Below are 22,229 nucleotides of genomic sequence, written 5' to 3'. Positions count from 1 at the left end.
GATGCACATGGGAGGCCACCATACGGTAAGAGAGAGGAAATGAGCTAATGTGTGTCAGCAATTCTTATATAGTGTGAATGGATTGTGCGCTTGTGTCTTTCTGTGTGTGTGTGTGTGTGTGTGTGTGTGTGTGTGCGTGTGCGTGTGTGTGAGACTGACCGTTATACGCAGACAAGCTAAGATGCTCTGTCGATGCAGTGGGAGTTTCTCTCTTCATCCAGCAAACAATACATCACCCTAACCTATCATCCCCGCTGCTAAAGTTAGTGGTGCTCTGTGGTTGTCCAGGCCCGCTCTCCACCCTTCCCTAAATTAATAAGCAGTAGCAGTGCTTTTATAGCAGATACAGTCATTCTGGTATCCAGGGAGATCCTTTCATTGAGACTGATGTCAGTGAGACTGAGTTCAATGCGCAGCACATAATGTGTCATCAAAATCCCGAAGAGAGCTCGCATTGCTTTGTGTCAAAGCTACGGAATTGCGATGAGTGATTCATAAGTTCGATGATGCATAAATTTGTTGTTCTTCATCATCAGCACAGCACTGGATCAGTCACAATCTGTATCAAATTAAAAGGAGTTTTGCTGAAGCCTTTAATTATACTGTATGAAAAAATAATGGCATGGGGTATATCTAAAAAAGGCAATTATTTCAGTGTTCTATATTCAAATGTTTTTAATATTTCATAAGCAGAACTATAATAACAGCCTGCAGCAATTGGTCAAGTATCATTAATGAGGCAACTTCCCTGCAAGGGAAGCTGTTTTGCCTCCCAGCCTCTTACCCATTTTATAGCTTTTATTGCAGCGATACACATTTCCTTCCTTCTCAGCCATCTCTTTCTTCTTGCCTTCACTGCCTGCTATTTTACATATAGTAATAAAAACACACTAGATAGCACTATTACTTTATTCAAACCTTTTCAAATCGCGCCATCACCGTCACTTTAAAGCTTCCAGAGCAACTAATCATTTAATGTTGAAAGGCAGTATTGTTTTTTCCGATGCTGCATTCCTGGCCCTCTTTAGAAATGTTTTCTAAAATTACTGTCAGCAGACACACACAATAAAAACAGCACCTCGGGGTAACATCCAGACCCCATTATGCAGATCAAGTGGTTTTCCCACCAACAAATCATGTTTTCTCAATGCTTTTATATGTTCTCTCTCAAGAGTCCAAATTTTACACGTTGGATATGTTTGTACCTTAACTGGGATCATCCCAGAGTCCCAGTAAATGGAACCGGTAATGGTAGAACTCTGATTTGTTGAAATAAGTGAGAATAATAGCAATAATCAAATTATTGTTTCAGCTGTGTTAATGTCAGCAGTCATTATCATAGTCAAGCTGCTCATCATTCATTCATTACTTTTTAAACTTTTTATCACATGGTGTTTATGTCTCACAATTAAGGAGGATTGCAGAATCAGGAAAGAAAACTCTAAGTTAAAGAACAAAACTATGTGACACAAAGCTACATGGAGTGCACTGATACTTTAACTCCATTGTGTTTCTTTCTCAAGTAAGCTTATAAAAAATTTGATTTATTTTAAAAATGCATACACCAGTCATTGATTGTGCCCATTGTTGTAGTACATGTAGTTAATGCATAATATGTGCATTTTACATACACACACATCATCTGAAAACCGCTTGCCCCATACGGGGTCGCGGGGAGCCTGAGCCTAACCCGGCAACACAGGGCGTGGGGCTGTTGGGGGAGGGGACACACCTAGGATGGGACGCCAGTCTATCGCAAGGCACCCCAAGTGGGACTCGAACCCCAGACCCACCGGAGAGGAGGACCCAGTCCAACCCACCGCGCCACCGCGCCCCCCTTAACATGTGTATTTTTATCAGTTAAATTTTTTGACTTTAGAAACTATTTATTGAAGCTGCATATGAAGGCAGATCTTCATTTCAAGAGTAAAAGCTGAGCATAAGCGAAGACAGTTTATGGAAGCGGGAGAGGAAGACTAAGGATGAGTGTGAGTCTGGAAGGGAGAAATAAAGCTGAATGAAAGATGAGAAACAGAGACCACAGTAACTAAGGTTACTAGACTACAGACTGAGTGACCACCCACATACATCACAAGAAATGCTCTATAATGGAAGGTAAAGATGATATGTTACTAACAGCTGAGACACATGCCCCCCCCCAAGGGAAATGATGCTTTTCAGCATTACAGTCAGTGGTGCATGAAAATACTAACTAATAAAAAAGTCTTAGTTTTATTACAATTCTGCTGTAGAACCCTTGATCAAGGTAGTGACCCTGAATTACCCCAGTAATAATACCGCACGGCTGCATGGGAAAATGAGTGGACCTTTCTAACTTTGTTATATCCCACTGTAAGGTGCCTTGGAGAAGCTATGTCTCCATTACGGATTCATTGTCAATAACGACTTGCCCAGTGCAATGTCCAGGTGGTCAGATGGCCCTGCCTTGGAGTAAAAGGGAGTAAATTAGGGTATGCCATCAACCAAACACCAGTCCTGCATAAGGTTAATAATATTAAAATTTCTTGGCCTTCCTGTAGCACCAACTCTTTTAATGATCCTGATATTTAATGACTTTTACTCTGCAGATTACAAGGAAGCATCGATATGCCCTGTACACAGATCAGGGATTCAGGAGGTCAAAAATACTTATCTGCCCTTGAGTGAATTAAACTGAGTAAAAAAGTATGCTGTCTAAAGAAAATAGAGCAGAAAAGACATTCTAACACAATAATAATAATAATAATAATAATAATAAATAGTTCACTTATTTATATACAATATGTACTTATTTATATACAATTATTTACTGTTGTGTACTGCGTATATGGCAACATGTACAACAATGTCATGACGTCATCACAGTACAGTACTTCGGTAAAGTGGTAACAGCAATATTTGGAATTTGAGGCTGAGCTATGGATCGAGTCTCTTGATTTCAGATCGATTTCATTCCGATCGAACGCTTCTCTTGTTGCTCTACATTAATTATTACCAATATTATCATTTAAATTTACTAAAGTTAAAGCTCCACCTATTTCTAAGGTAACTTCGCAAATGTTAGATATATTAAGTTATATATTTGTATTCTCCTGTTGTGACTTACATATAGGGAGCAATTTTCTGTTGCAGCTAATAACAGTGAGCAATCATTATGGAATCTCAGATCAATAACCTGAGCTGGAAGGGACAACATACTTAATCCGAAGAGGGATAAATAAAAGATGTTTGAATGGAGACAATTTAACATGTTTGTTGCACAACATCGGCGATATCGAAGCGCATATTTTTTAAAACATATTTTCGATCAATCAAAAAATTTCACACGTTGCCGTTCATCATAGTTTTATCAATTCATACTTCTCGAGGGGAAAAGCATGATTTTACACTTATCTCATATCTCATATGTGATCGTTATATTAAAAATGTGTAAAAATAGCCATAGATATAATAAATGAGAAAACTTGACATATCTTCTTATTCCTTAGGAATTGAACGTTCCGTCAAATATATACTTATATATATATCATGTTAGACGTGTTTGACACGTTCAGATATTTATACAGGCTACTTTTAAACATATTTCTATTTACGTGGAATCACAACGTTGCGGATGGAAATGTAGGTTGCGTCTCTGGACTGGATCAGTTACGTACATGTACAAATTCAAATTGTGTTTCGTTTTTCACAAATTTAAAAACCACACAATTGAACGTTTTGGAAAATATTTCCAAAGCAACAAATCAAATGTGTGCAGTGTGTTCCTGTGTGTGCAGTGTGCGTAAAATAATGCGTGCAGGGCAGCTAGTACTGAAGCGGTTAGAGCTGCTGCCTTTGGACCCAAAGGTTGTAGGTTCGAAACCCCCTTTCTGCTGGAGACCTCTTGAGCGTAATTGCTCCAGCTGTATAAACGGGTACATGATTATAACTGCCTTAACATCATTGTAAGTCTCTTTGGAGAAAAGCGTCCGCTAAATGAACAAGTATGCAGCGCGTGACTTCTCTGCAGACCCTTCCTTCACTGCCCGATCAGTCTGTTAACCAACCAGACGCACAGTAAACCTTAAAAGAGCCACGTTTGTACCACAGCTGTGAAAGAGACAACCAACAGCAAAGCACCGCAACATAGTTTGGGGACACCATCCCAGCAGTGTGTGAGTTCGAGGGTTTTTCCGGGAGCTGCAGCCCACAGGGTGTGTCTTCATCAGGCCCTATCCATCTGCTTTGCATCTCATATTCAGCTGTGCTAAATAATAAAGCTGCCTGCTTGGTGGCCCCACACACACGAAGGATAAAGCACGGAGGTTCTCGGTTCTGGTTCCGTTGTGGTGGAACGACCTCCCCCCCTTTCACTCAGAACTGCTGAATCGTTGTCCGCATTTAAAAAGGGTATTAAAACTCACCTCTTCCAGACTCACTTCTTCACTCATGATCTCTTCAGTTCATGCAAGGTATAAATGTTCATGCCGTATAACTTTCAGATCATGACCGGATCAAACCTTTACGCAGCTACTCCTGCAGTAATGTACCGTAAATGTGAGACGTATCTCCAAAAAATTACGAGAAAGGTGATCAGGAATCGTGGGTATTCTGATAGGTTTTATGCAGCTACTCGTGTGATGAACATTGATTCATATCATGCCGGTGAAAGAAACAAAATAACTGCAATTAACTTAGAATTTCACGTCTGCATCTAAGGCGTCTGTTTCTGCTAATGTAATGAACACATTGTATTTTCTAGACATGTACGTCGCTTTGGAGAAGAGCATCTGCTAAATGAATAAATAATGTCAATGATGTAATCAACATTTCCGACGCGTTAATGAGTCCGAACGCTGATATATTTCTGGACGAACACAGAGACAATAATACCTCTGACATATTAAAAGAAACTCTCGAGCGTTTGAAGAAAAAAAAAAAGTCGTGTTTTTTTGTTGTGTGCGTGTTGCAAGTCTAAAGAACGGAGTACTCGCAGTATATATGTTTATTACACTTATTATTACTGGAAAGTAGATTCATTGTCCCTTAAAAAGAAAACTCACCGCTTATCAGTTAGGTGCTGTAATGAAAGCGATATATTTAAGTTGCACCACAACCGAGATATTAAGGGAGGTCAAAATAATAGGAATAGTGATAGAGTCAGACACACAGCGCTGGGATTAGAGCCGACAACCTTCGGAATGCAAGGCAACAACCCTCAACACAGCACTAATTGCTGCCTTGTTTCTAAATAAATGAATAAATAGATAAATAAATCCTTTTTTTAAACGTCGTCAAGGAGTGTGTGTGTGTGTGTGTGTGTGTGTGTGTGTGTGTGTGTGCGGGGGGCTTTCGCGTTCCGCCGGCAGAACCAATGACGCGAAGGGGGGCCTCTGTCCGGACCAATGGAAAGGGAGCAGTGCGCCGGAGAGCGCGCGCCCCACCGGGGGTTCGGACAGAACCCGTCCCGCAGAAGCGGACCCATCGCGCCAAAGTTGCACCGACCACCCACACTGCAGATGGACGGCTCCGCGGGGGGCTCGGGGGAGGCTGTCAGAGCACCCGACAGCGGGGAGGGGGTTGTGGCCGGTAGACTCTGATGAAAGTCCTGCTCGATCCGAGCCCAGCCCTTTGTAACCGCGCGCGTCTCCCGCACTCTGCGACTTCCTCGTGAATAACGCCGGCGCGCGTCACGCGGGGGGTCGGGGATGGAGAGGAACCCCAGCACTGCGCCCGGTCGCCACGGCCCCGCTCCTCAGACCGCCCACCAGCAGCACGAGCCCATCAGCTTCGGCATCGACCAGATCCTCAGCGGCTCCGACCAGGACGCTTCCCATCAGAGCGGCTCCCGCGGCGGCTCCGACTCCGGTGCGCGTGCCGCCGGTGCGGGAAGGTTTGGCGTCGGCGGCCCCGCGGGCGCGAGCGCCGCGCCTCGCGCGTCCCTTTGCGGCTCGTTCAGTGGGATAGCGGGCGCGCTGGAGGAGTCGGGACGGCTGAGCGTCAGCCTCAGCCTGGCTCCCGGGGGGGTGATTCGGGTCCCCGCGCACAGACCCCTTCCTGCGGCCGTCCCGCCGCCCCTGAGCAGCGCAGTACCCGGCTTCGGCAGCCTCAGCTTCCCCTGGATGGAGAGCCGGAGCCGGTTCGCCAAGGACCGACACACAGGTACGGTGACAGCAGGACACCGCGGCACTGGCCGCTCGCATTTCTGAAATCATAATTCAGTTCTTTGTGGACAAAAGTCACGTTTTATTCGTTCACGTGAAAAATGTTTCCAAGGTGTAAGTGACGTGCTTTTCACACTGTCCGGTAATACCATCACTATTCCACATAACACGTAAACAACTGAGTTAACTGATTTAATTAATCATTCCTGGTGTGTGAATTTCTTTCATTATGAATACGACTGCTTCCATGAAGGTTGTGCGTTCAAGTCCCCGCATTTCCTGCAGTCCTTCGCTCTAAATGGAAACTGTAAGAATACCCTGCTGTGTAAATGGATTAATCATTGGAAATTTAATTATCTAGTATTGTAAGCTATCTTGGACAGAAACGTGAGCTAAGGAAGCTTAATAATAATAATAATAATAATAATAATAATAATAAATATGTGTTTTATTACCTTTACTTAAATATATTTTTTAGCAATATTTCCCTCAGATGACTAGAAAAATTATAAAATTCTAAAATATGTTTTTTTTTTAATTATTATTTTGTGCTGTTATTTTTTAAGTTCTTCACATTTTGCTTGGATTTTCAATATAATAGGAACACACCAGGAAGTGCGCGAAAAACTGGCATACTTTTGTCTGGACACGGGAAAACAGGAAAGCACAAGGAAGCCCGTGAATTGCAGCAAGGAAATAAAAAATAAAATTAATAATTCTGCCACGTTCAATATCATAGCCCTCTGACGATCGTAGGATGACAGATATCCGGAAGTGCAAAACACATCAGCACAGAACTGAATTGGTCCTTTTACGTATTTTTTATGATCAGGAGAAATAATTTTGTTATTAACCGTCAGTGCACGAGTTATTTTGACCAGTCTGCTGCCTTAAATTAGAATTACCTGAGAACCAGAACAATATCTCTTTATAATTAACCCAAATTACTGCATGTCACAGCTTTTAGGCTTTGGGATTAAACCGCAGAGGTCAAAACAAGTAACACTTACAAATAAAAAATAGAATATCAATAAATGCACTCATACTGAAGACAAAGATATTATATATCCATATACTAGTGCAATTCACTGTTTTTCTACGAAATGTTATAGCTCTCTCCGAATTTTCTATAAAATATGCCATATTCAGCCTATTTTGGACAGTTTTTAAACTGAAAATATACTCTATTTTAAAATATTTTTGAAAATTTGACGCCCATATTTAATTTCTAACATAATGCTTCGACCATTTGCATGTAAAACATTTTCCTTCAGTTTATTGCACAGTGATACGTTATAAAGCACAAAACAGCGACAAAAACTTGATGATGGTATCGTGACAGAAAAGAAAATGTGGAAATTCCTTCTGTTACCCAGGAAGAAATCACGGCTACAGCTCCTCCTGTATGAATGACAGTGAGGAAGACGTTATTATAATCCGTGTGTTTTTGGATTCACTGATGTCACCCACCTTTTATTATTATCCTTTTATAATAATGCCGGGGCATTTCGGGACATGGCCCTTCCTCAAGGGGACTGCAGCAGGTGATGACAAGGTGATGACTCAAACCACTGCGCCTCCCTCTGTACATATTGTATGTGACTCCGTTTTGGGAATTATTACTTTGCTGAAGAAAGAGCTCAGTGGGACCTGGTGCACTAAATAGGACTGTGGCTGAACATTTTTTCCATTCATAATTTAAGCGTAGTCTGACTTGCTGTGACTGTTTCTGCTATAGGCCGCTTATTGGGTTAATCGTTTTTCCTCGGTACGATTAAAAGAAACGTTAATGGTTTAATTAATTAATTAACTAATTAAATTAACATTCTGCGAAAATCAGTTTTATTTCGTGCTTTTCATTCGTTTGAAAATGATTTCAGAATTTGTTACGAGTGCGTCGGTTCAGCGGTTCCTGCGCTTCACTACATTCTCTGCACATCATCTGTTTCAGTTCTATACGCAGCTATTCGGCTCATGTGTGCTGGAAAAAAAAAAAAAAAACAAAAAAAAAAAAAAAACAAAAAAAAAAAAAGACAGAAAAAGCGGTGCTGTTGGACTGACTGACTGTAATAAGTCACGTGCGCGCGACTTTTCATGCCTCCATATGGATGGATGCGCTCTTTACATCAACCAGGTCTTTATATCAATGAGGTCTTTTTATCAATCCGGTCTCTCGGAGAAATGCACTTTTGTTCTCTCTCAATTGCTCGTCGCTTCGGAGAAAAGCGTCCGAGAAATTAATTAATAATATAATGTAAGTAATTAATAATTAATAAATAACAATTGTATAAACGTGAATGTAGATATAAACGAGGAAATATTTTATTGCAATTAAATTTTGCCGACTTTTCTCAACAAGGCGTTCACACAATATTTGTCTTTCCATTCTGATGCCCTTATGATTTGTTTCTTGCTGTCTGTCTTGAAAAAAGCATGGCTTTAAGAAATAATATACGAACGATCAGAAAGGAGAAATTCTAAGACAGTTATGTCATTTTAAGGACATTTCTAATTCCTGAATTGCTACGGAGAAACTTTTTTTTCAGATTTATTCAGGTTATAAACAAACTAAAGAAAGCAGTTGCATTTAAAATAAATATGACTTCTAATCTGTGTATTGATATCTTTTTTCCTGACAACTAATGAAACATATATACATATATACATACATATCATATCATATACTGTAAGTGTGTGTGTGCGTGCGCGTGAGATAAACGAGTTTTAATCAAATGTTTAATTCCGTGTACGCTTCTTGTTTTTTTTACATTATTTGTTTTAACTGCTCCTCTGCTTCCATGTTTTATCCCCGTTTTAAAGCAAATGGCCAAGTGATTTTTTTTTGGTTCAACACCTAGAGGAAACACAGTGACCAGCTATTCTGAATTTCTGTGAATGCTGCAACTCTAGACAACTGTGGACTGTCTCTGTAGAATATCCAGCTTTTTAAATTGTAAGACTTGTAATTTTCTGAAAATTAGCAGTTTTTTTTTTTTCCAAAATATAGTGACTGAATGCATATGTAGGGGTTTCTTTTATTTCTTATTAGTTCAATAGATTTCTTCATTTATTGGGCAATATAAAGAAAAAATTGGATGCCAAAGCTAAAATTAAATGAAATATATTTCAAGCCACTTACATGTAATTCCAGTTAAAAAATAGACAAAAATATCTTATTTCACAAAGTTTCAATTTATATTAAGGATGTATTGTATGCTTTGGCAGTTGGCATCATAATAATAAAAGAAGTGGACTTTTTAAGGTTACTAGTTTATGCCCTACCCAGGCTTATTGGTGTGGTGCCTACCCTGAAATGACACATCAAAATACCACGTGTATAAATAAAGCAAATGTTCTATATGGCATTGGATAAAGGAGTCAGCAAATAGCAGAATTAAAAGTAACACCAAGAGAACAATTAGTAACTGGCATGAAATTTCCCCAGCGATTCATATTAGGTAAAATCCCATGTTGAATTTATCCCAAGTCTGATACAGTTGTTGTTTTAAAATAGACTACTATATATATTAAGCATCTGCAAAATCGATAAAGGTAAATAACAAATAGTTACATACCACTTTTCCCTTTCCAAAATATATTACACTTTTTGTTTCATATTGTCCAGAAAATTGGGCTATCAAAAAAAAAAAAACCTTAAATCAGAGGTAGTAAAATGTCCTTGGTGTAGTTTCTATCTCTTATCAGCTCAGTTATCCTTCTTCCCTTCTTCCGGCAGCGCTGACCTCCTTCACTATGTCCCGGCGCATTGGCCACCCGTACCAGAACCGCACGCCACCAAAGCGCAAGAAGCCACGCACATCCTTCTCACGCGTACAGATCTGTGAGCTGGAGAAGCGCTTCCACCGGCAGAAGTACTTGGCCAGCGTTGAGAGGGCTGCCTTGGCCAAGACGCTCAAGATGACCGATGCTCAAGTGAAGACTTGGTTCCAGAATCGCAGAACCAAGTGGAGGTAAGAGAGCCACATGTCAAGGAATTGGTGTTATATGTACAGTGATGGTTATATGGATGGTGCTGCAGAAAAGAAGATCAAGTGACTCTTGCTGCTTTTCATGAGACGGTGGGGCCATTTCTTTTGTTTGTTCTTTAACGCCAGCACTAATACAAATTACGGTTGGAGAAGATATTGATAACGTCACAGAAGAACAAAAGATACATGACTAAATGATTTTTGTAACTTAGCGCTCTGAATAACTTTAACAAAAATATGCTATCTGAATGTCAGGAAGGAAAAAGCTCTACTCAGAAGGCCAGATGGATCAACTCAGTATGGTCTGTGCAGTTCCTCCCTTGTCCCACTGGTGTTTTGTGGCTTTGCCTTCTGCAGTAACTTTGGCCACTTCCTAATCGTCGTCTGACCAGTTCTCTGATTCTCCCCTGTCTGAATGTGACTTTGTCTCAAGGCGGCAGACGGCCGAGGAGCGGGAGGCAGAGCGTCAACAAGCCAATCGGCTGATGATCCAGCTGCAGCACGATGCCTTCCAGAAGTCGCTGAGTGATTCCGTGCCCCCCGACCCACTTTGCATACACAACTCCTCCCTCTTTGCCCTCCAAAACCTGCAGCCCTGGGCCAACGAGAGCAGCAAACTGGGGAGCGTCACCGCCCTGGTGTGATGGTACGAATGTCATCTCTCCAGATTCCTTATGGAACAGTTTGTTGACTGAAAATCAGACTTCCCACTGGCACAGATGGAATCTAGTATATACACATATTGAAAGCAGACTTTTTTTTTATGGCAGGTTGTGCTGACCAGTTGACCGACCCTCCTGGGGTGAGATGACATCACAGCCCTTCTTCCCCTGGAAATGAAGCAATACTGGACAAAAAAGTGGTAGTGCTGGCACCAGTGAGGGGTGGCGCTGAGGACACACCCCTTTAGCTAGTGCTAGAGGACCAACTGTGGGCGGAGCCTATTAAAAACACCAATAAGGTCTGGCAATGGAAAGTTGCCCCTTTAAGAAAAAGCAGTGCTGGAGGCAGTCCTTGGAGAACGGACCGGAATGATCTTTTTTCGGACTGTTTCCAAAATGGCTGGAATTTTTGCTTTTTGCATTGAAATTAACTCTCTTTCAGAAAATCACACTGAAAATGAAAATTAAGAGCCAGCTGTAATTAGTTGTTTGTAAAATAAGGACCATTACCTTTGACCTGTGATAAACTTCAGAAACAGCGCTCCTCTGGCAAGTTCCACGGCTGACGCGATCATTTTTCACAGAACAAAAGCTGTGCACACCAAAGGTTTGGTGCTATTGCTCCTTAGAACCGTTCAACAACAGAGAGTTTGTTTCAGCAGATATGACACTGTAAACCATCAAATTAACCCTTAGAGAAAAGCAAAATTCTGACAATTCTGGGTGAAATATCTGCTGCTTCCAATGCTTCCTGGACAGGTTTTTCTCTGCTGGTCCTTAAAAAATGTGCTTTATAAAGCACAACTGCCCCAGAGTAATTAGAGGGAAAGGAGGAATAAACTATTTTCATAACAGATGAAAAAGCAGAACTGGTGGCAGAAATATTCATCCAGTTCAGTCAGCTTTCTCTCTGAGTCGACGGCATGCAGAGACGCAGGCTGAAAAGGAAAATAGTGGTTTTCAGGGCCCTCACGCCTTCAGATGGATCATTGTATTGCGTAAGATGTATCAGCACAGCAGCCACACTGGCAATAATCTAACATTGTCCATTCATGATATTATACAGTATGTGGGGAACAAGCATTGTAATTGGGGAATAATGTCCGCACTGCATCTCCAGTTTAGAGAGAGATTAAAGGCAGCAAAGAAAGCAATATACAGTATTTATGCTGAAGTACGTATTTTGAGGGAAGGGTAGTTAGGTTTTAAAGTGCTCTGCTCTGTGGAACCCATGTAATGATTTTTACTGTTATGATTTGTATTTGATGTATATGTAAATAATAATAAACATTTACTCATTTTCTCATTTTCCTCTTATGATGCAGCATTACAGGGGAAGTATTTCAGTCACCCGCAGAGCCATATTCAGCCGCACTGTAAGCAGTAAGAAGTTAGACCCATTGTTTGGGACAAGGACAGAGGAAGGTATTTTTTGTAAAACCATTCCTCAATGATTAAGAAGCAAATGTGAACCGAAGCACTTATCAACCAAGAAGAGAAATTAATGAAAATTGCAAGCTGAGTATGAGTACTTCAAATTTGTTCTTCAAAAATACTGTCCAGCAAAACTGGTTTTGAGGTATTTATGTTTGCCAGATTATATTTTTATAGTTTTCCAGGGAATGCACACAAAGGGTGAGGAGACTTCTGCAGAAATTTCCCCACTAGGAAAGCAAATTACTTTTGAAATGTATTATGTATGAGGATCTGCCTTTGTGTTCATAAATTAATATTTCTTCAGATGCTTCCATTCCAAAATTAAGGTAGCATACCATAACTTTGCAGCATTATTCTTCTGACGTGCTTAAAAGAACCATAATCCTTGGCGTTTAAAACAGATAATGGGGGGAAAAAGCCTTTCAAACTTCAAGAGATCATTCAATGAATGGACACAAGCAAAAGGGTCTGGCTTGTCATGCAAACTTAGTTAACTGGGTGGCATGATGGCACAGTGAGCAGTGCTGCTGTCTTGCAGCACCTTGCTGTTGCAAGAGGATGTAGGTTCAAACCCCACTCAGTCTGTGTAGGATTTGCATATATTATTGTCTATGTGGGTTTCAGCCCAAAGACATGCTGTTCAGGTGGATGGGTGACTCTAAGTCATCCTGAGTGTGTTCTACTGTGAGTAGTGTATCTAGCAGAGTAAGATGTGGGCTGGTGACACTACATAGTGTTCAATGGAAGTCGCTTTGGAGAAAAGCGTCTGCTAAATGAAGTAAACGTAACCGGCACGCGGAATGTAGTGCGGAGTTAAACACGGCGCCACCTGTTGGTGAAAAACGTAACAAAGCTTTCTTTCTTAAGAAATCCTGCCACCTGGTGGTGAGAATTTAGAATTTAGAATTGATTTTCCGACGAACATTAGTATGTTTATTGCGAAGCTGTGGATTAAAGGCGGAGGAGGGAGGTGCTTGGACTCCAGCCTGTTGTTCATTCTACATTTCGCCTACGTGCGCAGTATAGCCATCCATTTATGACATGACATGACATATAAAAAGTCGGCGACCATTGTCTCACTAAGGAGCTGAATCATCATGTGCATGAATTAAACCCTGTCCTGTAGGTAATAATAAAACAGTACAGTGGGATCTGCTGTATAAATTAGTGCATACAAATAGTGACATGTTTCATTTAGTTGTAGACGCGATGTCGAACGTTATAATAAACGAGTCACACTTGTAGGATTTGCGGTGTTCCGTTGTTATATACTAGCGGGTTATGTACGCTGACTTGGGTCCGTCGTCACAAGAGGGACTTCGGAGGGACAGAAGCGAAGGGGGAGGCCGACGGTTCAGCGGGAATCAGTCCGATTTCTGCAGCTTTCGGCAGAATAAAACCGCCGGGTCTCCTTCGCACCTACAACGTCACGAAAACACTTTGCTTTTTCCTCTCGCTCATCGCAACGATCGCGACGCGGCCGCTGTGTGTCTCCGCTTTCCGGCCCGTCGCGTCCCGTCGCGTCGCGTCGCGCCCGTTTTATCCGACCGGCGCCGCGATGGAGCGCAACGGGAGCCGTGGAGCCGCGTGTCTGCAGGAGCCTCCGAGCTCCGAAGTGCTCATTTCCAGTAAGCAACAATGTCTCCTTGTCTGCACTTCGTTTATTTAAGTCGTTTTACCCCCCGTCTTGTCTCCTCCTGTGCAAAAACTCGTCTTGCGCTCGTCACGTCGCCGCGTAGAGGCAGGAAAACTGTGCTGCTTTTCCACTCAGTTTCACTGTGCAGTAATTATTACCTCATGAACGTGTTCCACTCGCACACAAAAAGGTCCTTTCAGGTAAATATTATATTGTATAAGTGCAATAGTTCAGTGTGCACTACCGCGTCTCATTTTATGTCTTATGTTGCGCAGAATTCACCTGTCAGTTTATTTATCTTTGGTTTCTAATTGTTACATTTCTTTTATTCTTTAAGAAACACAGGAAATGTAACAAACTTTTCTCTCATCATGTATGATATAGTGTAAAATTTTCCTCTCCTGGCACCGTGTGTCCCTTTCCTAGGCTATGGTCATCTTTCTCCATCAATGGATCCCTCTATATGATCTCACACACACACACACACACACACACACACCACCTGAACTGCTTGTCCCATACGGGGTCGCGTGGAACCGGAGCCTAACCCGGCAACACAGGGTGTAGGGCTGGAGGGGGAGGGGACACACCCGGGACAGGATGCCAGTCCGTCGCAAGGCACCCCAAGCTGGGCTCAAACCCCAGACCCACCAGAGAGCAGGACTCAGTCCAACCCACTGCACCCCCCCCTATATGATCACCTCTTTGTCCATCAATGGATCCCACTGTATGATCATCTCTTTGTCCCTCATCGTGTCCTTCTATATGATTGTCTCTTCCTATTCCTGAATTCCTCTGTATGACCCTTTCTGTGTTCCTGTCTGTGACCCTGTGTGTAGACATGGACATGACCATGGGCTCCCTGTACGCAGTCCTCACGTTGATGGCTGTGGCTGGAAGCCTTGTGTACCTGGAGGAGATCATCTACATCACCAGGAAAATCAGCCCTTCTTACAAGCGAACCACGTACATCTGGGTCACCGGGGCCGCACCCGTGAGGATACTCTTTTGACATGTTGGCCAGGGAATGGATAAGTTATAAGACCTCCTCAAAACATTGTGGAGTGTCCTCGGTATTCGCCAACTACTGTATACTGTCAAACATGGTCAGCTGCATCTGTGTGTTTCTCAGGTAATCGCAGCCACGTCGTGCATCGGCATGTGGATACCGCGCTCATCCATGTTCACAGACTTCACCGCCTCCATGTGAGCAAGAACATTTGTTGGTACTCGGGAGTTTTTGTACATGTTGCAAGATTTTACGGTCTTGGCCCACAACTCAGTCCTCAAACAACAGGGTCCTGTGCTCCAAAAACTGCTACAATGGCTTAGAAAAATATACACCCCTTTTCCATAAAACAGGCTTAGAATTCTTATAATTTCTCCTCTGACTATGACTTTCACTCTGCAAAGCACATGCTGATGACACTGTTCCTCCCATAACCAAACCAACTTTATCCTTCCTACTTTCCATTTTGTATCGCACGAACAGTCTCCACCAATAACAAATAAAGTACTAGTAAACACTGTATAAAACTGTCTCACAAGGCAAGTAACAGATCCAACATCATTACTCTCATTTATTATTTCATTATTTTATTTATGATTATTAATGATTTTATTTTAGTCACATAAAGAATTCAGCTATTTATACAGAAGGATAATTTCTTCTGGAGCAATTCAGGGTATTTACTTCTGCAGGAGTGGGATCCAACATTTTTTAGGAATGGTACACGGCATGGTGAGCAGCGCAGTGTCCATGTGCTATAGAGGGTGAACGACACAGTCGAGGTCTTGTGATTTTCATTTCTGCCATCTGGCAGCAGGGAGAGACACTCTGCTTCTCCAGCTGCTTCTTAACCTCTGGCATGATGGTTTGCAAGTTTTTATATGCTACACACTTTGGCTCAGCTTTTCCATTTTGTCCACTATAGAGGACAGTGTCTCTCCCAAACAGTACATGCTACAATACTGAGTCCTAATGCACCTTATACAGGACATTATATGTTTTTAAATAATACCACCTGCTTGGGGGATGGGGCTTGAACAACATCCTAGAAATCCCAGAAATACAGTATATCCAAAAACAATTTTTGCTGGGTCTCAGGATGATATTCGTTGCTTTTTTTTGTCCTGTCCGCCGTGCTCTGTCACCCACCCATTTCTCCTTCAGATACTTCACCATCTGTCTGCACAAGTTCCTGGTGATGATGGTGGAAGAGTATGGTGGCGATGAGGCCTGTGTGCAGCGGTTGCAGGGGGTGCCGCTGAAGACCAGTACTGGTCCTTGCTGCTGCTGTTGCCTCTGCCTACCACCACTACACATCGGCAGGTTACAGTGTCGAGGGGGGTAGCTTGTGGAGAACGGGCCCCTGGGACACAGGAAGGGTGCACATAAAGTTATACCTGCATGAGCTTTCTGAATACGACATATTAGGAATCTTACCAGACTCTTTTGTACAAGGGAACAGTAGGGACCTTCGTTTTATATGTTATGTGTTCATGCTGTAGGACATTCGGAAATTCAAGCATCTTGCAAGAACCTTCCTAGATTGAAAAGGATGCAATGTGGATGTGATATAGAGCACGAGCCTTGACTCTTACTCTCCATTTCTTCATGAACAGAAGAAGCCTGACGGTGCTGAAATGGGGTACCCTGCAGGCGGCTCTCCTTCGGCCCACGCTCATGTTCTTTGCCATCGTCCTCTGGACCAACGGCACGTATCAGCAAGGGAAGGCAAGTCAAAGCTCAGTGTGCAATGCTAAGACTACTCAGTGTTTCAGAGGGCAGTTGTACAGGACTTCACAGTCTGCCCCCTTCTTATGAAAGTGATGCATTTCTAAAATCCCTTCGCCGGTGAATCCTCTGAAACTGAAGCTGTAGTTACCATTAGTTTCAGCTATAACATTTTTTATGCATTCCTAAGCCCAAGAACTGGCAGTCATTTATGGTAAATTATCACTAAATCTCATTAAAATGAACACAATTCCTTCAATAGTTAACATTAGTTATCATAACACAACGTAACAATGCAGTTTCCCTTCATTACTCTATAATTACTCTATAATACTATATGTCTGTTTACTTGCGGGGGGGCGTGGTGGTGCAGTGGGTTGGACTGAGTCCTGCTCTCCGGTGGGTCTGGGGTTTGAGTCCCGCTTGGGGTGCCTTGCGACAGACTGACGTCCTGTCCCGGGTGTGTCCCTTCCCCCTCCAGCCCTACGCCATGTGCTGCTGGGTTAGGCTCTAGCTCCCTGTGACCCCGTATGGGACAAGCAGTTCAGACAATGTGTGTGTGTGTGTGTGTGTGTGTGTGTGTGTGTTTACCTGCACTCATTCAGCTCTTTCATATTTATTACACACCGTACACTTATTAAACTCTCACAAACTAAACATATACAGTATATATTTGACAACCAGTTTTTATGTGTTAATTCAGCTTTTAATACAAAAAACAGAGCAGTAAAGACTAAAAATACCAATGAAAACAATGCAAATGAATTCTGACTGGCTAAACAAGTTAAAGTGGTGTCTGCAGGGCACCTGGGCTGATGTTAGTTTGATTTCTGTTCCGTCTGTCTGGTTTGTACATTTGCCTCGCGTTTGCATGAGTTTCCTTCCATGTATAAATATGTGAGTGATTTCAGGGAGTTTATTGGTGTGTATCTAGCATTGTCAGTTGCCTTGGTTAAAGGTGTCAGCAGAATAAAATTCATAGTCACTGAAGTCACTTTGGAGAAAAGCATCTACAAAATAAATAAATGTCAAAGTTTCACTCTGCTCAGCTGTTGGGAGACACACAAAATCCAGATTTGGTCTTTGCAATTGAGATAAAAAGCCAAAGCAGTAGTATTACATTTATTCACTTAGCAGACACTTTTCTCCAAAGCAACTTCCACTGAACTCTATGTAGTGTTATCAACCCACACACCTTATTCACCAGGGTGACTTACATTGCTAGATACACTACTTACACTGGGTCACTCATCCATACATCAGTGTAACACACTCCCTCTGTGTCATTCACACACTATGGGTGAACCTGAATGTCTTTGGACTGTGGGAGGAAACCAGAGCACCTGGAATAAACCCACACAGACGTGGGGAGAACATGCAAACTCCACACAGACTGAGCAAGGATCAAACCCACGTTCTCTCGCACCACCCAGGCGCTGTGAGACAACAGCACTGCTCGCTGTGCCACCCTAGCATTAAAGGAAGTGCCACGAAAAGTCAAATTCTTACAGCTGGAATTAGCGTGTCTTGGGGGATGACTGCATATAAGACCAACAGAGGAACATCATTCTGCGAATTTAGAAAGGTGCTTTGTGTAAACACATTTGTTTTGTCAGTTACTACATATGTGTAAAATAAGGTATTGAGCTAATGATAATGGAGGTATATAATGACAGTAACACAAGATGTTTTTCACCCTAGATGAAGGTGAACGGTGCTTTCCCGTGGATAACGGCGCTATCTGTGGCTACGTTCATTCTCTCACTGTGGCCCATAGGAATTCTGTTTTCCCAGGCCAAGTCGAACCTCTCGAAACACAACATTGTGCCAAAGTTCGCCCTAAACCAGGTGAATCTCCCTCAGCAGGCTTCCTGCACAACTGCTTTTCCCGTATTGGATCACCTGGTGTAGGACTGAAAAGACAGATAAATCTTCACTTTCAGTCTTTCTTCTTGCAAATGCTTTTGTGTCTCTATGCCAAACTTAGGACGCTGGACATCCTGCATGAGCCATCTCTTCCGAGTGTCCTTCTTTCATCTTGTTTGTGTTCTCTCTTGTCTCACGAGAGCGTGGCAATTCTCAGCCAGGCCCAGGGTGGCGTTATAAGTTTGCTGGTCAGTACAGGAACAATTGTGTGTGCCCCTCCGTTCTCTGCCCGTGCAAGAGGAACATGTGAGTTCCTTCTTTCCTCTAAACAGACTCCTAAAATGTGCCGCTTGTAGTGGATGATATGAACGCCTGGATAATGAACTGATGTAGAACCTGCGATGTCCAGCACAATTGTGCAATGATTTCAGTTTGCGGGGAGTATATTTCTAGTAAGGCTCATACACGTTTCACTAACCTGATAAAATTACTGTATTTAGTTGTGCTTAACCTCCTTTGACCTGGCATTCAGTGTCTGTCAAAAGTTTGAGTTCACCTGGGCAACCTGTCCAATATTTCTATGTGAGGAACCTAGACAAATGAAAGCAAAGCAGCCAGAAAGTGTCCTACATCTCTGGGAATTGCTACAGATGAGCAGAGAAGACCTTCATTTCTAGATTCCACCAGATATACTCCAACTTTTGACGGGTACCACACCTAGAGAACTGTTACTTTCCCTGATGTTTCTATCCCTGATGTTTCTATCCATCCTTTTCCCTTAGTCATGCATCAGCAGCTCGTGGTGATGGAGATGTTCATCGTCATATTGGTGGCGCGCTTCTACTACAGACGGCGCTACAATGACCACGGCATTGAAAAGCCCTTCACCAAGCCTCTTGCCAAGGAGAATGTGCCAGGAGATGCAGACAGGCAGGATGGAGGTGTCTTCATGCAGCCTTTGGTCAGCTCAACCCACTGGGTTTGACCAGCACTGATGTAGCTCATTTTCCTTCACCTCCGTCCAAAAAGTACTACATTTCAGTATCATCCTGTTGTAAAATCAACACACTTGAATCTTGTTGATCCAGTAGGATCTCCATGGAATAAAATGAATTTCCATAGGCGATTTAACAATTTTATCTGATACATATAGAATGTTTACTATGTGTTTCTAACACTGTGAAGTTCAGCAGTGCTGTAAAAAATAGCCTGTTCAAAACAACTCAAGTTATACATTAAAAAGTACATGTATTGCTTTATTTAAGAAAAAAAAAAGAAAAAACATCATCCCCTATGAACACAAGGGTATCTCTATGGACAAGGATTTCTTTACGCGAATGCACCGCTGAGGTGTTCGGTTGTTCGCCGAGCTCGGCATTTAGGTTGCAAACGTTTCATCACCGGTCGAGGTGACATCATCAGTGCATAAGTTGTGTGATTTGTGTTGGATGCTTCCTCTTTTATGTGTAGTTTGATGGGTGGGATTGATCACCTCAACCATCAACCCAAGCTACGAAGACCACCAATATTCTCTATGATCTTCGAACGCACTGCTATTTTCTTGCTATTTCACTGCTATTAATCAACCGTTTGGTTGGAGTTTACCTTTATTTTCTATTGATTTGACAGTATATTTAAATGTGTTATAGAAATAGGCTTAGGTTCAAGTGTATAAATTGTATAAATAAATAAGTTTAAAGAAATCTGACATTTTATGATGTCAACAGCTACTTTTTAATGACTTGAAACTTTTTTTGATTTTACAATGAATGGGACTATTTAAAGATGTACTTCAGAACTGTTACTGAAAATCACTTCTAATATTTTATTAATATATTTTTCCTCTTTCTGTATTTTAAAATAAAAGTGTAGTTGATTTCAAAATTATTGTACTTTCTGTCCGGGAAGAGCAGGCCTATATAGATACAGTATGTGACCGTACTGCAAATACAGACATTTATGCATTTCCTTCCAAAGAATTATACCTCAAAAAGCTCTGTCCTTATCTTTCAACAACACACTGGTCACAGACAAATAGTCTTAGCCCAGCTCCATTCAGCTTTGTTACAAAGACCCATGAATGTTGCCTGGAAACACTGTTCCTGAGGACCCTCCATGAACAGAGGGGTCTTTCATGACCCTGAGCAGCCACATAACTGGCTGTTTCCATCAACTGCCAAACTAATCTGCAGTGAAGGCCTTCCCGACTTAACGATTAAAAAAAAGCAAAACAAAACAAAAACAATGAACAAACCAGGTTACTGCATATTCCGCTCCAGTCTGTTGTGGTTTAGCAGATTTGTTGTTAATCTTTGAATTGGGAGACTGTCTTTTCAGATTATGCAACTGTTATGAAAAAGCCTGGACTAAATAGCATTGTAACCCTCCTAAAAGTATATATTTCTCCTTTCTCTGCCTCTAGTTCCAAAAATAAAGGCATACGAAAGCAACTTTGTTCCTCATTAGTACAAAGAGGTGCCCTATGCTGAACATTAATAACTGTAAACAGGTCAATTCTATGTAAAGCAAAGTAACTAGACATATGTAAACTCTCTGATTTTTCAGTTATTCTTGAAAAAGATGCTTTAAAGGTTTTTTTTCTGAGCCCCTACTCCCATACGGGGTCACGGAGCCTAACCCAGCAACACAAGGCGTAAGGGACACACCCAGGACGGGACGCCAGTCCGTCGCAAGGCACCCCAAGCGGGACTCGAACCCCAGACCCCCTGGAGAGCAGGACCCGGTCCAACCCACTGCACCACCGTGCCCCCTCCTTTAAAGGTTAATATTATAAAATGTTCTAAAGCAGTAATATTTTCTGCAGTCATAAATAATAGGTATATTGTTGGTGACTGCAGGAATTATGGTGACAGATTCGTGACATGATTGTGCATTTTATTTAGGATAAAGTATTTTGCTTCATGCTTTTGTGTATTTGGGGAAATTACAGATGTTCATGTGCATACCTCATATTCTAGAACTACAGTTGTACATTAAAATGTTACTGGGACAAAAAAGTGTGATGAGATTATTCATTATATACTGAAATGGGAAAAAATTGCTGGAAACCACAGGGATTAAAAGATTTTAAATGGCAGTTCATGCACTTCTGTGTACAGCATGAAACATTTTATATATGCATGGAGTTATACCATTAGAGATTCACTAGACTTGAACAGAGTAAGACCAGTTTCTTCCTTCCTCCTATGAAAATGTATACTATGATATTACAGCAATGCTAAGTGAGTATGTGCAAACAAGCATTTGGTTGTGCAGCACACATCATGTTGAGAGCTTGCCGTCGGCAGAGCCATGTCATGTTGCAAGGATGAGCTCGACAGACAGCTCCCCACTCCAAAGTTTCCGGTGTGAATACGATTCGTCACCAGTCTGTCAGCATATTGCCTGCAGTCAAAGTCATATTGTGCACGACTCATAAAATATAGCTCCTTTACAGCATTTTATAATATTAACCTTTAAATCAACTGAAACTGGCCCCATGCCAGGCCAGGCTAATAGAGATCAGCCTCTGGTGATGGAGAGGACAATCAAGCTCAAGTGTTAAAGGCAGCTTGTCGGACAGTAGAGACAGTCTAGAGAGAAAGTAGGTGTCAAACCAGCTCACCTGTCACGTATTTTAAAGTCTTTTTCCCAGCCTGCCTATGATACCTCACATTATCCTATTTTCCAGAGTTTTAATGCAACTAATGGAAAGGGCAGAGACGTGTTGGATGTCTCTCGGTTATTTAAATGTGATTA

The 22,229-nt window shown here is 42.0% G+C and overlaps 2 protein-coding genes across 4 annotated transcripts; both read left to right on the top strand.

Annotated features, from left to right (window-relative positions):
* The first annotated feature begins 5,449 nt into the window (after window positions 1–5,449).
* LOC108925283 (T-cell leukemia homeobox protein 3-like) lies at window positions 5,450–12,160 on the top strand. The gene is made up of 4 exons (XM_029257170.1): window positions 5,450–6,141; window positions 9,880–10,114; window positions 10,566–10,778; window positions 10,903–12,160. Exons 1-3 carry the CDS (start codon window positions 5,688–5,690, stop codon window positions 10,774–10,776), a joined length of 900 nt encoding a protein of 299 aa, XP_029113003.1. The 5' UTR covers window positions 5,450–5,687; the 3' UTR covers window positions 10,777–10,778; window positions 10,903–12,160.
* Window positions 12,161–12,971: 811 nt separating this feature from the next.
* LOC108925225 (organic solute transporter subunit alpha-like) lies at window positions 12,972–19,881 on the top strand. Of its 3 annotated transcripts, XM_018737042.2 has the most exons (8): window positions 12,972–13,859; window positions 14,707–14,861; window positions 15,000–15,073; window positions 16,041–16,199; window positions 16,493–16,604; window positions 18,306–18,452; window positions 18,671–18,776; window positions 19,253–19,881. In XM_018737042.2, exons 1-8 carry the CDS (start codon window positions 13,790–13,792, stop codon window positions 19,453–19,455), a joined length of 1,026 nt encoding a protein of 341 aa, XP_018592558.2. In that variant the 5' UTR covers window positions 12,972–13,789; the 3' UTR covers window positions 19,456–19,881. The 3 variants fall into 3 exon arrangements, with proteins under 3 accessions (XP_018592558.2, XP_018592559.2, XP_018592560.2); XM_018737043.2 differs by lacking the exon at window positions 16,041–16,199; XM_018737044.2 differs by lacking the exon at window positions 18,671–18,776 and having other exon boundaries at window positions 19,253–19,340.
* Window positions 19,882–22,229: the final 2,348 nt, after the last annotated feature.

Source organism: Scleropages formosus, chromosome 13, assembly GCF_900964775.1.
Source record: "Scleropages formosus chromosome 13, fSclFor1.1, whole genome shotgun sequence".
Lineage (NCBI taxonomy): Eukaryota > Metazoa > Chordata > Actinopteri > Osteoglossiformes > Osteoglossidae > Scleropages > Scleropages formosus.
Note: the sequence above shows the minus strand (reverse complement) of the source record. Positions and strands in the feature narration are given on the sequence as shown.

Excerpts from the sequence above, each read along its gene's own strand:
- LOC108925283 (XM_029257170.1), top strand. The coding sequence starts at position 5,688 with ATGGAGAGGAACCCCAGCACTGCGCCCGGTCGCCACGGCCCCGCTCCT. Across the intron at positions 6,142-9,879 it reads CGCCAAGGACCGACACACAG|CGCTGACCTCCTTCACTATG; the intron begins GTACGGTGACAG and ends TTCTTCCGGCAG. Across the intron at positions 10,115-10,565 it reads AATCGCAGAACCAAGTGGAG|GCGGCAGACGGCCGAGGAGC; the intron begins GTAAGAGAGCCA and ends CTTTGTCTCAAG.
- LOC108925225 (XM_018737042.2), top strand. The coding sequence starts at position 13,790 with ATGGAGCGCAACGGGAGCCGTGGAGCCGCGTGTCTGCAGGAGCCTCCG. Across the intron at positions 14,862-14,999 it reads GGGTCACCGGGGCCGCACCC|GTAATCGCAGCCACGTCGTG; the intron begins GTGAGGATACTC and ends TGTGTTTCTCAG. Across the intron at positions 16,605-18,305 it reads GCACGTATCAGCAAGGGAAG|ATGAAGGTGAACGGTGCTTT; the intron begins GCAAGTCAAAGC and ends TTTTCACCCTAG.